The sequence below is a fragment of the Acomys minous genome (assembly GCF_964271855.1).
Source record: "Acomys minous genome assembly, chromosome: 1".
NCBI classification, from domain to species: Eukaryota; Metazoa; Chordata; class Mammalia; order Rodentia; family Muridae; genus Acomys; species Acomys minous.
In genome coordinates this window covers 69284013-69299167 of record NC_140483.1, presented here as the reverse complement: position 1 = coordinate 69299167, position 15155 = coordinate 69284013, and the positions used below count along the sequence as shown (strand labels likewise).

The window sequence follows — 15155 nt, the reverse complement described above, 5'->3', positions numbered from 1 at the left end:
GATAAAATTACAACATACAACATGATTACATTACAATTTTATAAGTGACAAGACATTTGTGATAGCAAAAACAACCATATAAGCAGCAAAATAAGAAGGAAAGACTGGATTGCTTTCCAACTTCTCTCAGACGTACAAAGCCTAAGTAGTGGTTCTTCACTTCAACAAACTGAGACACATGTTTGATGACAGAGACTCCTTTCCTGTGGTGTCTTGCTAAAATGCTCTCTCTAGAGTCAGAGATGCCCTGTATCAAACAAGCTCTGTGGCCCTGACCACCCTAACAGGAAAGAGTTATCTAATGAATATTACCTAATGACAGGGCTGAATTGTGTGGTATCTTGAATAACTTCTTTTTCCTTTTCTACTACCAATTATTACAGATATGAAGACTGACCATCAACTCCCTCCATGTCCCAAAATAGGAAATTCCAGGTTTCTGAATATAGGAAAGAAATGAGGTCAGACATATTGCGGATGCTGAGCACCGTTTTTGCCTTGAAACTCATTTGCCTAGAAAGCACACTGTGTATGCAGGGGAGATTCTGATCCTCCTCCATGGTACATCAGTGTGTTCAGCTAATAGTGTTAATGATAAATAGTTCTCAGGGAATATGTGAGGGCAACCTGCTACTGAGTTGTGAATAAACATGAATTTCTAGTACAGAAAGTAGAACCATTTATAAATATAGATATTTGATGTATAAAATAATAGCCAAATATGTATTTCCAAAGCCACAAAAGCAAATTTCAGACTATATTCCTATGACAAATATAAATAATTGTGACTAAATGGCATAACTGATTTAAAATTATTTATTTATTACATATAGTGTTCTGCCTGCATGTATGCCTGTAAACCAGAAGAGGGCACCACATCTCATTATAGATGGTTGTGAGCCACCATGTGGTTGGTTGCTGGGACTTGAACTCAGGACCTCTGGAAAAGCAGACAGTGCTCTTAACCTCTGAGCCATCTCCCCAGCCCCCATATAACTGATTTTTAATGAAAAACTTTTTTTTAATATTAAGTTTCCTGAAAAATATATTTCCTCTAAGACCATATATTCAGGTTTATTAGTTTGATGCATTTAATCTTTGGATATATAGAATAGCAATAAGCATGTATGTAAACAATAGTGGTTAAAAAACAATAAACCTTGTTAGTATTCCCAATTCTAATTTCTAGTCAATAATAGTCAACATCTTAAGTATAAAAATAGCATCAGTATTATTCCTAGCCACTGCTTACCATGGGGCCTGCCCATTAGGGACAGAACTGTAGACATTTGTAGACTGTTGTCACGCTGCCTTTCCTCTTTCATTTTGATAATTTAAAAGTGCTTTGGATACCATTTGTTTTATTAGATCATTAATAACTTTTTCTGTGTTAGTCTTACTAGATTCCACTTTAAAACTAGCTTTTATGTGTCATTTTAGAATTCTATATATGACTTATCAGTACTTCTACAAATAGTCACTTCCTAAAAATTGTTGTCTTGGAGAGAATCTTTTTAAATGCCAAAAGGCACAGCTGAATAAGAAAAATCAATCCTCATATTATATAGCACAGGAGATCAACTGTGATTGATCTGTAACCTTCAAAATAAGTAGTACAGAGTTTAGAATATTCATCCCACAAGGATATGATACATATCTGAGGCTGTGGATATATCTGGTGATTACATACCACATACATGTCAAAGGCCACACTATATCTCACCATCTGTCTATCAAAAACATATGTTAAAGAAAATAAGTAAGATAAGTTTAGGAGGACTGAAAAAATGGCTCAGCAGTTATGAGCGCTGGCTGCTCTTCTAGAGGACCCAGGTTTGATTCCTAAAACCCATTCAGTGGCTCACAACTGTAATTCCAAACTCAAGGGGATCTCTTCTGGCCTCATGAGCATTGCACACATATGATTCACAGATACACATGCAGAAATTAACACCCATATTCATAAAATAAAGAAAAAAGTTTTAAGAGGTAATTTTAGATAATTATTTCTCTAGATTTATACTGAATTATAGACAAAATGAAGAGAATACAGGAAAATATCAGGATCTGGGGTTATTGCTCAACAAAATCTTTTTTGTTTGTTTGCTTAATGGTTGTTTGAACTTTTTAAGGTGGGATAGTTCCAAAAAAATGCTAACCTGTAGATTTTTTATAAATCTTATAGTCATTAAAATATATCTTGGCTTTTACAAATGAAACGAACATATCTTATAGAAAAGTTCCCACATAAGTAATAAATGCACTGGAAATTAAAAATCTTTTGAGATTATAATTATGAAAATGTGACTAATTATTTATAAAATCATTATCTACAGTACAACCCAAGTCATGGGTCTTCAAGCCTAGTGTACATTATATGACACCATAGGACTTACTGATAAAGACAGGCAGACAAGGATACTGTGGGGCATAGTTTTGTGACTAACAATGATTTTATTGCTTTGTATCTAGATCTTTAATGAATTAGTTTATTTTTAAAATTTATTTTTTGTGAATGACTATTTTGTCTGAAGTATGTCTGTGTGCCATATGCATGCCTGGTGCTTGTGGAGGCCAGAAGAGAATGATGAATTTCCCAGGAACTGGAGTTACAGACATCTGTGAGCTGACATGTAGGTGCTGGGAGTTAAACTTGGGCCCTTCTGGAAGATAAGCCAGTGATCTTAACCTGTGAGCCATCTCTCTAGGCCTAGGCCTTTAATTTAAAGGTAAGGAAAACAAACAAACAAACAAACAAAACCTTAGTACAAAAGTAGTACTTACCAGTACCGGAATTTGGAACCCAATGTAAAATAATGTGCAAAAAAATTCTTCTGAGGTGGAAGTGGTCTATCCAGCCGGAAGAATGTGTGATGTTCTACACAGGCTTTCCACAAATTTTTACATGCTCTGTAATTCACCATATTAAATCCCAGTAATGTTTCTCTAGACTCATGCTATATTAAATGACAAAATTCAGAAAATATGGGCAAATGTTAGAATCTGATAATACTTGCAGATAAGTTATGGTAGCCTGGCAAATGTTAATGTTTCCTTCAATAATTTTGTTTATTTAACAAAGGCTCAGTGAAATAAATAAAAACAGCTGTAAAATGTGAACCTCAGTAATCTTGCAACATTTAGAGGCTTCTATTCTTTATCATAGTTAGAATTTTTTCTATTTTCAAATTTTATTAGCTATAATTCTGCTTCAAAATGTAATCCTGGACCACAAATTGCATTTGTAATTCTTCCTTGGTTAAAAACTAGAATATTCAACACTCCCAAGCACTATTACAAAATAACATTAGAAATTGACTAGCACTAGAAGAGAATAATTTCTCTAGCTTTTTGTTTGGCATAAACCACATTAGAGCAAAGCACACATATCCTGAGTATTCTTCATTGCCTTCTCCCACTAGATTACTTTCCAATGATAATCACTTCTCCATCATGACATAAAATAGTCATTCTTGGGTTTTTTTCTTCATTGTATTCTACTATACTATATACACAGTAATTTACCTACTTCACTGTTTATAGACATTTAACATTTCCCATTTAGGGATAGAAGGGTAATGTGTATACCTATACCTAGTGTCTATGTTCATATTTCTGTTGCTAGATCATAAGCTATATTTTTAGTATGGGTGGCTAATACTTCCTCCCAGTGAATGTGTGTTCCATATACTCAACAACTTCAGTAATTTTCTAGTTTTGTTTTGTGTTTATTTATTCAAACAACATTTCATAATGCACGTTAGGCTGGCCTGGAACTCACAGTGAAGTTCAGGCTGGACTTGAACTCGTGACAGCTCTCTGCCTTAGTCTTTCCAATGATGCATTATAAGCACGTGTGACCCCAATCTATTTTTAGTCTTTCCTACTTCATTGTTCAGTATTTTGATTATAACATGCATTTCTTCTTAGTGACTAATAAAGTTCAACATCTTTCATGTTAATGGCCAAGTGAATAATTTTCGGTGATGGGGAGTGGCATAAATCCTGGCCTTCTTCTGTAGCCCAGGCTAGCCTTAAACTTGTGGCAATCCCCTTACCTTAGTGTCTCAATTGCTGAAGCTAGAGGTATGGGTCACTATGTCTACCTTATTTTAGTTTTTGAGGCAGGCCCTCATATTAGGTAGCCAACCTTCTTGCCTCAGCTTCATAAGTGTCTGGCAACCATGTAGATATTCTCATTTGTAAAGTGGTATTCAAATCACTGGCATATTTTTCTATTGGACAGGATGACTATAGAAGGGCTTGTGGGGCACATGACTACATATACAGTCAGTGCTACTTCACTCTCTTAACAGTATCTACTGATGAAGTGACCAGTTTGAAACAGTTCAAAATGATCAGTTATTATCTTTAAGGTTAAGAATAATTCCTATGTTTTATTCAAGAAATATTTTCTGTATTTAAACCATGATACATGTTTATTTATAAAGATATAGTTTAATATTAAAAGATAAAATAATTAAAGCATAAGTTGCTGGTTACTATAAAATTCAATTTATCATTAATGACTGTTTCTAGGCAGTAATAGTTTATATATTGTATGATATAAAATAAACATTATGTACAATTTACAAGAGAGTATAATTTTTCAATATGTATGCACTGCCTAAGATGTACATGTTACCTCCATTTTAAACAACTGTTTAGACCAGTCTATAATTTTGATACTGTAATTGTATTTGAAATACAACAACATTTTTTACCAATCTGTAAACAGTGGACGTAAAAGTGTCCTAAGAGGTAAGTATAACAAATGAAAGTTTGGATCTCCTGCTGTTGTTTTGGCACAGAGTCTTGCTTTGTAGCTCTATAGCTCTGTCTGGTCTGAAACTTCATTGTGGACCAGGGCTAGCCTTGAACAAGCAGCTACTTTCCTTTCTCTGGCTATGTACAAGGATTACAGGTGTGCATCACTGTACCTGGGTATAACTTTGGGTAGTTAAAACAAATGTTTTATAGAGAAAACACTGGCAATGTGAACTGCGGGAGAATGTATCTATATGTGGTCGTTAATCACTTGCTAGTAGACTTTTGATGCTGTTGTTACTTACAGGTAAACACAGTGCTAACTGATACAATCTCTCAGAGAACAACTATCAGAACAAAATAATAAAAAAGGCTCACACAATGCCAGGTAGATACAATCAATGTTTTGAATAAAGGTTACATTTTATAACTGGTGTTGTTATTAGTACTGACAACACATCCACCACTATCAGGTACATTTAAAAAGTTGTCTTCTACAGTACAGTACTCTCTATAGTTACTCCAAGTAAAATATCTGTTCTCTAGTTTCTGAATAACAATATTTATTATGTTTCCTTCTCTAGATACACACACACACACACACACACACAAATATACATATATACAAACATACATATGCATAAGAATGTTCAGTACCAATATTAGTCATAATATTCTTCATTGAGAAATAGTAAAATTGCCCCCTAACAGAAGAATGTACTGCTACCTTATAAGGAACAAAACTATGCAATATCACGATGTCTGTACAATATGAATTTCAAATAACAGAAAAAAATCTAAGTACAAAAGAATATGCTGTAAGCCTCACTTTTCAAAGTTCAAAACATATAAACTAATTCATAGCAGTACAAATGGGAATAATGCTGCTTAGAAGTATTTTCTGTTGAGGTTAACTCCTGAAAGTGGACATTAGCTCCATTAACAACAGGACTCTGTCATGCTCTATATATTAATCTGAGCTTATAAAGTTACATACTTAAGGTGATGGTTTATGTACTTTTCCATACAATGTTTCATTTCAATCAAAATTCTATTTTAAAAAACCTCCCATATTTGGTAAACATAAAGGATAAACCATAGTCAGAAAACAAGCAAATATTGTAACCAACTCAAATACATTCTTAAGATTTTGAGGAAATTTTATAGACATATATATTGAATCATACACTAATTTCTAAAGATTAATAAAAAAAGGTAAACCAAAGAAGAAGGTTGTTTGCATATTTATGTGTGTGTGTGTGTGTGTGTGTGTGTGTGTGTGTATGTGTATGTGTGTGTATGTATGTTTTATGCCAGGATCTTGCCTTATAACATAACCTTAGTCCACCTTCATGCTTAGAATTACAGGCTTATGTCATCACACCAGGCAAAGCTAGTTTGATTTGATCAAGTAGGTAAAATAATTTACAAGTTGAAGCTGTTTTAACACTATACTAACACTTTGATACGAGCTGTAAGACAATGAACTAGAAACTAATATTCAGCACTCCCAAAATGAAACAAGCTTTCCTATGCAAAGAAGAAATACGAATTATATGGAGAAAAAATTTAGAGGTATTTATTGCACTTTTGTGTACAGTGACAAAATTTAGTTTGTTGTAGGTTTTTATCAGTGTGTGTTCATGAACACCTGTGGGTTCACATACATGTATGTGTTAGGAAGCCAGAAGATAATCTCAGGTGTTATTTCTCACAAATACTGCCCCTTATTTTTGGAAACAGTATCTCATTGTCTTGGCGTACTCTCATTAAGCAAGACCGGCAGGCCAGAAAGCTGGATGGATTGGCATATTTCTGATTCCTCATAGCTAGACTTGTAAATGCAACTTTTCTATTTGGGTTCTATGCATCAACTCAAGTCCTTGCACTTGTATAAGCACTATACAGATTGAGCCATCTCCTCTGCCTATGGCTAGGCAATCTTAAAATATTTCATTCATATCAATAATTTTTAGATCAATACTCACCAATTCTTTTCTAAGTTGAATAAAAAACTGTTTGCATTTAAAAGAAATTTTTACAATCTTCAACCTGCATAAAAGAGAATTGGAGTATTTAAAATACTGGCTAAAGATGGAAATGTTAAAAAAATTGGGACAACTATGGATATATTTTTATATTTTATGGTTTTTGAAAGTTTCATATATCTATAAATGAATAGTAATCAATCTATCCACCATTATCCCCAATTCCCTTTGATGTCACCATCCTTCTTCCCTCCTAACTTCATCTTTTTAATTTTTGTTTTTGTCATTAATAACCCCAAACCCAGTTAGTGCTGTACATATGTACACAGGTGGGCGGCCATGGTCTTAAGTTTAATGTATACTAATATCTTCACATTTTGTCATAAAATCTCTAACACACACAATATATGAATAATATAAAATTTATGGTCTTCTCTAGAAAATTAAAGAAAATCTAGATGCTCAACTAAGAAAACTTTATTAAATATACTATGAATTATATATTTCCCAATTTTCTATTTTTAGAAACATTCACCAAAAGTTAAAATCTCAACAAATGTAAATAACATTTAAGTCATTTACTACAAAGCCTGCATAAGTAAAAATGTAAAATTTTAGTATTGTAAAACATTTTTATTTTAAAAAGCATAATTACTTTTATCTGACCTTTATACATTATCTTTTTAAAAACATATGTGACATTTTTGTTTGCTTTTGAGACAGAGATTCTCACTATATAGCCTTGGCCTCTTCCTCTGCCTCCTGGGTGGCCACCATACACAGGCTAAAAATATCCAATTTATATAACACTAATTTCTCAATGTTCCATCAGTATAATCCATGACTCAAGCTGGTTTGATTACTTATAATAACCATATTAAAAAGTAGTTATCAGATTTGTGGGGGATGTAATACTTAGTAAAATGAATCTTAGTAAAATGTGATTTGGAACTCAATTTCCTAACATTTCTAATATTTTCACAGTAATCCTAAGGTTTTTTTGTTTTCGGCTTTTTGAAACAGGGTTTCTCTTTGTAACAGCCCTGGCTGTCCTAGACTTTGTAGACCAGGCTGGCCTTGAACTCACAGAGATACACCTGCCTCTGCTGGGACTAAAGGCATGTGCCACCACGCCCAGCTGTAATTCTAAATTTTAATCTTTGTGACTCATACTCATACCCTTTAAGAAGCTTTAAGTACTCTCAGAGAATAAATTTCTCAAATCTCAATCAAGAAGGCAAACGTACCAGCTACACTCAGGTAGATTCATTTATAGTAGGGGAAATATGAGCTTAGGTTTTAGGTCCAAACTTTATTTGTGTTGCTGAAGACTGAACCCAGGACCTTACACATATTAATCAAGTGCTCTTATACTCAGCCAGGTACAGTGTTTACTGCACAGTGAACAACCTGTAATGTAAGCTTAGCTTCCACTAGTATCCTTATTCCTGTCTCTCTTGCTGTCTTTGGGTTTGGTTAGGATAACCCAATCCCACACACATACTGTATGTATCAACTGGCTATGAAAGCATGTCCTTGTATTCTCAATTGTTAATCACTGTGCCAGAAGGGCCAGGCTGGCAGGTTATGTAAATATCTGTTGCTCCCTCACCTGCCAAAGAAGAAAGGATAAGCTGCCTTGGGGGAGGTTATATAGGCCTCCTTCCACTACTCTAATAACTTTTTTTTTGTATGAGAAAGAAAGTGCTGGCAGGTGAAGATGGGCAGAGCAGGAGAGAGAAGAGAAAGTCAGGGATGGAAGCAGAGAAAGAGGACAGAAGAGAGAGGCAGGGAATGAGGCAGGAGGTAAACAGGGAGAGCCACATGGCAGGGACACAATAGCAGAAAAGATGGGTTACGTTTATATGGCTAGCTGAGGGACTGCCCCAGCAAACAGACCAACAGTCTTAAGAGCATAAAAATGTCTCTGCATCTTTACTACTAAAACCCAACCAGATCCCCCAAAAGCCCTGCACAGCATTTCTACTAGCTTCTTTAAATCGCCTTCCTTGCAGATTTTCAGTTGTAATCCTGTTATTACATAGAAGTCCATTTATTGATGGGGCCTGTAAAATGTGAGCTGGGAAATCTGGTTTAATCCTATGATTAAATCGAAGAGGCATAGTAGTCTATGCCCCTTAGCTCTCACCATGAGAACAGAAAAGGTTCTTGAACTTATAAAGCTTGAAGACTCTCAGAAGACGGGACACCCACAAGGTTTTTTTTTCCCCTCCCCTCAACAGAGTCTAGATCTGCCACCCAGCAAGTTAGCCACCTTTTAAGTATTCCCAACAGTCAGTTCTCTGTAGTCTCCAGTCTCCACTTTTCAAGGCTTGTTTGGGTTGTCTGTTGTAGGAGCAGGATAGTAAACGCCTTACACGTCAGATTGGGAAGCTGAATTCTCTGTCCCTCTTTTACAATCTTAATGTCTTTGCATAAGTTTTGTTGCACTATGTACTGTTAAGAATAGTTGGAAAAAATCCTTTATAGCACATGGTGATGTGGGCTTAATAGGCCTAGCAACATTAAATCCCATCTATTTAATGGCTGAATATAATATTTAAATTTTCTATTATAAAATAGTTTCTAAATAATATTTCAATGTTAACATTCATTGCTTAGCTTTCTTAAACCCAACTTCCATAAGGCTTTGGACATATGAGTTCTATTTCTCAACTTTAAACACACCTCAAGTATATATAACTATAAAGTGATGCATCAAGTCTTCCAGCACAAATATCCTTCATATAGTAAGTGATTCCTCCAAATTCACTATCCCCTTCCAATTGAGGACCCTTCTCTGAATCCTATAAAAACTACCTCAAATTCAGTGAAATATTCCATAGAGTATATTCTTTTCTGTTTGTACAACAAAGTAAGTAGCTTGCCAGAATCCTTATTTTATAATAATAGAACAGTAAAAAAAAAAAAAAGAAAGAAAAGAAAAGGAAAAAAAAAGCCACTGCAAAGATTATATAATATAGAACTTTGAAAATACAGGAAAAAATTATCATCAGCACTTTAAGTCATATCACCTGAAAATAACTTATGATTTTTGACATAACATATAGTATGAAATAAAAGAAAAATTGAAATTTCTATGTCCTATCTGTACTTACCTGTACATTTGTTTTTGCTCCTGAACATGTCACAATTTCAATTACATAGGAAACATTTCAAAAGAGTAAGATGAAACATTAAATGATCTTTAGTTTTACAGATATAATTTGCATTTATATAATTTACCAAGTTTAGGTGAACAATTCACTGAGTTTTAACAAATCTTACTACTGAATAGCTACCACAGAACAATCATCATGTAGTAGTTCTATCATCTTACACAGTCTCCTTAATAATAGCCTCTTCTAATTTTTTGTTGTTGGTTCTTTTGTTTTCTGAGGCAGTGTTTCTCTATATAATAGCCCTGGCTGTCCTGGAACTCTCCTTGTAGACCAGGCTGGCCTCAAACTCACAGTGATCCATCTGCCTCTGCCTCCCAAGTGCTGGGATTAAAAGTGTGAGCCACCATGCCCAGCCTGCCTCTTCCAATTTTAAAAATACAGTTATCCTAGGATTTCATAGAGAGAGAAATGCATCCTTTTGGATCTGGCATAATGATTTCAGGGAAAAGGGCTTCTTATGTTTTAGTGTATCAGTAGTCCATTTCCTGCTAATGTTGAGCGGAATTATATAGTTATACCAAAATTAGTTTATACTTTCAGTTGATGCACATTTTATGTTATGAATACTGTAGGTATGAATTTTATGAGCAATTTTTAGAAATGAACTCACTTTGTCCTGTCTAAATCTCTAAGAAAAGAACCACTAGAATTACATGGTGCAATGTTTGTTCTACTGCCAGCCTGACTAGTGTATTTATTAGCGACTTTCCTTATCACTGTGGCAAAATAACTGACAAAAACAACATAAGGAAGAAGGGTTTACTTTGGCTCCCAGTTTGAAGATATAATCCATTATGAAAAGGAAGGTGTGATGGTAAAAGGTAACTGTCCACACAGTATCTACAGTCAAGAAGCAATGAGAAAGATGAATGCTAGTGTGCAGCTTTCTCTTTTTCATTTAGTTCAAGATTACAGCCCATGGAATTGTGCTGCCTACATTTATGGTAGTCTTTCTAGTTCCATTTGCCCAGTGGTTCTCAACCTTCCTAACACTGCAACCCTCATGTTGTGGTGACTCCCAGCTTAAACTTACTTTCAGTGCTACTTCATGACTATATTTTGCAACTGTTATGAATCATAATGTAAATATTTTTGGAGTCAAAGGGGTCACAACCCACATGTTAAGAACTGCTGTTTATTAGTCCAGTGTAGAAACTTCATTACAGACACGCCCAATATTGTTCCTTTGTTCCCAATCTTTAACAGTTCTAATACTACTCAAAAATCTTTTTCAAGCCTCAGCTAATCTTTAGCCATGAACCCCTGAACAATTAGAAACCAAGTTACATACATTCAATAGAACAGAGTCAATAGTCCCATCCCAAAGAACAGGCCAAAACAAGACAGAAACTCAGAAAGGAAAAAACCAAAACCAAAACCTGTAGCTCCATGTGAGGTTTCTGGGACTCAATAAGGGTTGAGCAATCAGCTCTGTCCAGTTCTGCTGCCAGCAGCACAGACTCTTCTTTTTTCCCAGAGACAGGGTCTCCCTGTGTAGCCCTGGCTGTCCTGGAACTTGCTCTGTAGACCAGGCTGGCCTTGGACTCAGAGATCCACCTGCCTCTGCCTCTTAAGTGCTGGGATTAAAGGTGTGTGCCACCACACCTAGCTTTATACACAGATTCTTGAACCAGTTCCACTCCATGTCCTGTAGCATTCCTTCAATGGACATCCTTGAGTCCATCAATAAAATCCTAGGGTCTCCACAGTAACTTGGATTTCACCTTCACAACTTCATGCAGTGGCCTCTTGGTGCCTTCTTACTGAGACTCCAAACCTCCCACATATTGCCTAGCTTCAGCAAATCTCTGGAACCATTACTTAAGACTGCATGGCCTCCTCGATCTTGAATCTTAATGTCTGAAAAACTAGTATCACGTACACAAAGGTGCTAAATTCTGTTGCAAGCTCAGGATGGGGCTCAGTTGCAGCCTGTGTGGTGACCCTGGGAAGCATGTTCTTAAGACAGTTGCTTTTTAGCAAGGAACCCCCTGAGCACTATTCTCAGTTTAGGTTTTCTCTTTTCAAATGAAATTGCATTTTCACAAAATGGAGTCTTCAATGTTCTTGAAATAGCATTCCTACTGAGTCAGCCTGAACGTCTGTCTTTACTAGGACAAATCTCTAATGATTACAGCTACTTTTGGACTTGCCTTTTCTGTAGTTTTATACTTGCTCATATTCTTCCTCACAAACCTAAATTTTTCATATCTTTCTGCTCCACTTTTTACTCTGTAAAAGTTAACTCTGTAACCCTGAGGAATAAGCAGCAAACAATGCAGTCTTAATATTACTTTGCCTTGAAATTTCCTCTGCCAAATGTATTAGCCCATTCATTTTAATTTAAATTTTGCCTAACTTAAGTACTCAGGACACGGGCCAAACAGAGTCCGAGTCACATGTAGTCCTTGCTCCCCTTTAAAGCCTCATGTGCCAGGTCTCCACTGTCCAGTCCTCTGCATCCTAGCCTTCCAAGCTTCCACTACAATGACCCATAAAGTTCTGCTTACAGAATTCTGAGGGTTTACTAGTCCAAATGTCTAAACTCTTTCACTTTTCCCCAAAAACTAGTTCCACGGGCCTAAGAACCGAATAGTCGAGATTATAACAGCAACAACCCCACTTCTGGCATCAATTATCTAGATTATTTCTCTTGTTGCTGTGACAAAATACCTGACAAAAGTGACTTCAGAAAAGAATGGATAGTTCTGGCTCACGGTTTGAAAGGACAGTGCATCATGGCAAGGTGGGCATGGAGGCTGGAACATAAGGCAGAGCAGCACTGAGTCTGTAGTTAGGTAAGACAAAGTGAAGAGGCCTGCTGTGACTGTTCTTTTTATGTAAGTCCAGGACCCCCAGCTAAAGGAGCGCTGACACCCTCTAAGGGGGGTTTTCCCACCTCAATTAGCCATTTGGGGAAAATCTCCTGCAGACAGGCCTAAAGGATTGTTTCCATGGTAACTCTAACCCCATTACCCTGACAATCAAGATTAACCATTAGAACTGGATTTAGAATTACTGAGGAAACACACCTCCAAAAGTGTTTGTGAGAGGTTTTCAAGAGAGGATTAACTAAGGGGAAGACCCATCCTCAGCAATCAGATATAAAGAGGTCCAGGATGTACTCCTGCCTTCCCTGATTATTCCAGAACAGAGTTCATCTATGGGTGCTGCTCTTGTTACTCTGTTGACATTACACTCTAGATCTTCAATCTTCTAACGTAGATTCAACAACTATTCAGGGAACTTCCAGGCTCTCAGCACTGGACTGAGACAGCTGAGGTTCTTAGACTAAACCCTAAGTCTTCTCCATCACTCCAACAAGCAGACAGCCACTGTACGGATACTGCTGCCGTAGTGGCGTTGAGATCAATGCTGCCACTGCTGCCTGGGCCATGATGGTGGCTACTGCAGATGTGCAAGCACGCGCACGCGCACGCACACACACACACACTTTGGGGGTTTCTCTGTGCCTAACACCACCAACCACCACCCTCAAACCTGTGACAGAACACCTTCCCCAAGCCTCAGGGAACCTACTGCCCCCCACCCCACCCCTCAGTCCTTCTGCCCAGAGTGCCTAACACTGTCACCACTCCCAAAGAGCTATGTCATCCTTGAGCAGCCAGCTACAGAAATTTAAAGTGGCTTGCTGCCAGCCCTCCTTCCCACCCTGGGGCTGTGGAGACACTGAGAGAAAATGGCAGCAGCTCCTGTCAGCACAGCAGGAGCTGTCCAGGATGACTATTCCTGCCTCAGCTGACAGCTCAATGAAAACTGGACAGCAGTTCTGCCTCAGAAAGCCTGCTACCTCCCAGGGGAGCTGTCCAAGATGACAATCTTTTGTGCTTCAACCTATTGCCTTCACAATGGACTCTTTGTAAATTTTGGACACATTGTAAACTTCATTACCCCTCAAGGCAGAAAATTGGCCCCACCTAAGAAAGCTCCAGCAGCCCAGACAGACAGACAGACAGACAGACAGACAGACAGACACACACACACACACACACACACACACACACACACCCCCCTCTGTAACTGCCATCTCCAGCCCCTCAGTAGGACGCATCCCAGATTATGCTAATTTGGGATGAGAAGTCTGGACAAGAACCCACCAATCCCTAAGCATCCCCCAGCTCAAGCATGAAATCCCATCAATTCACACTCTGGAAATCTCTGCCCCTGAGAAACCCTCTCTAAGAGGCTGTGCCTGTCCAGTTCTCTGCTGTCTTCTCCCAGGAGCAGAGGAAGCCACTCCTGGATTCATCCCTCCTCTCATTGGCTGTGACTATCATCAGAAGAAGAGGAGGAGGAGGAACAAAGAAGGAAGAGGGCTCAGGCTTCAAGGCTCCTCAGTTCCTCAGGGTTTGGGGCAGCCCTTCTCTGGGAGCTGCACAGGCTGGAGAGAGAGTGGGGCCCAGGCTCCAAAGATCTTCAGTTCCTCAGGGTAAACCCTGAGACAGCCTTCCCCTGGGAGCTGCATCATCTCTGTTGAGGAGGCCTCCTCTCAGAGCTGTGAGGTTCCTGGGCTCCTGTGCTTCATGATGCCCTTGGACACTGTCCTACCTCAATACGTTCCCAGTCCTCGGAGCTGTGGAGACCCTTCCACATGAGTACCAGAAGGCAGGCTGCACCACACAATGCTCACAACACACACAGCAACAACAGCCACTGTTGGGACTATCATGCAAGATAACCTAATAAATCCTATTTCTTTCTTCCTCTTTCCCTCCTTTTTGTTCATCTGTAAAACTCTGCCTCATATATTTCCTTTCAATTTTAAAGAAACCACTAAATTGGTTGCAGTGGCACTCACCTTCAATCCCAGCACTCAGGGAGGCAGAGGCAGAAGGAGCTCTGTGAGTTCGAGGCTAGCCTGGTCTGCAAAGGAGTCCAAGAGAGACAGGGCTATTATACAGAGAAAGCCTGTCTCGAGAAACCAAAACAAGAAAACAAAAAAGAAAAAAGAAACTGCTAGTTTCCAAAGTTAGCATGTCCATCAGTGAGAAAATATTTCAAAGGTGTTGCATTACAAAATTCCTGGGACTACAGGTATGTATTACCATACCCAGCTTTTTTAAAAAAAAAACTTTTTGTTTGGGTTTTGTTTTGTTCAAAGACTCAACAGGCCTTGAACTCACAGAGATCTGCCTGCCTCTGCCTCCTTGAGTACTGGGATTAAAGGCGTGTACCACTGTGTCTAGCTCCAGCTTTT

The 15155-nt window shown here is 37.7% G+C and overlaps 1 protein-coding gene across 5 annotated transcripts in view; it reads right to left on the bottom strand.

Annotated features, from left to right (window-relative positions):
• The window catches only part of PTPN4 (protein tyrosine phosphatase non-receptor type 4), a 143406-nt gene that overhangs the window by 53093 nt on the left and 75158 nt on the right, over positions 1–15155 (bottom strand). For all 5 annotated transcript variants that reach the window (XM_084774681.1, XM_084774677.1, XM_084774679.1 and 2 more), the window contains 2 exons: positions 6756–6819; positions 2785–2957 (listed from right to left, as the gene is read on the bottom strand). In XM_084774681.1, coding sequence (XP_084630807.1) covers positions 2785–2957; positions 6756–6819 — 237 coding nt within the window. The remainder of the gene's footprint in view (positions 1–2784; positions 2958–6755; positions 6820–15155) is intronic.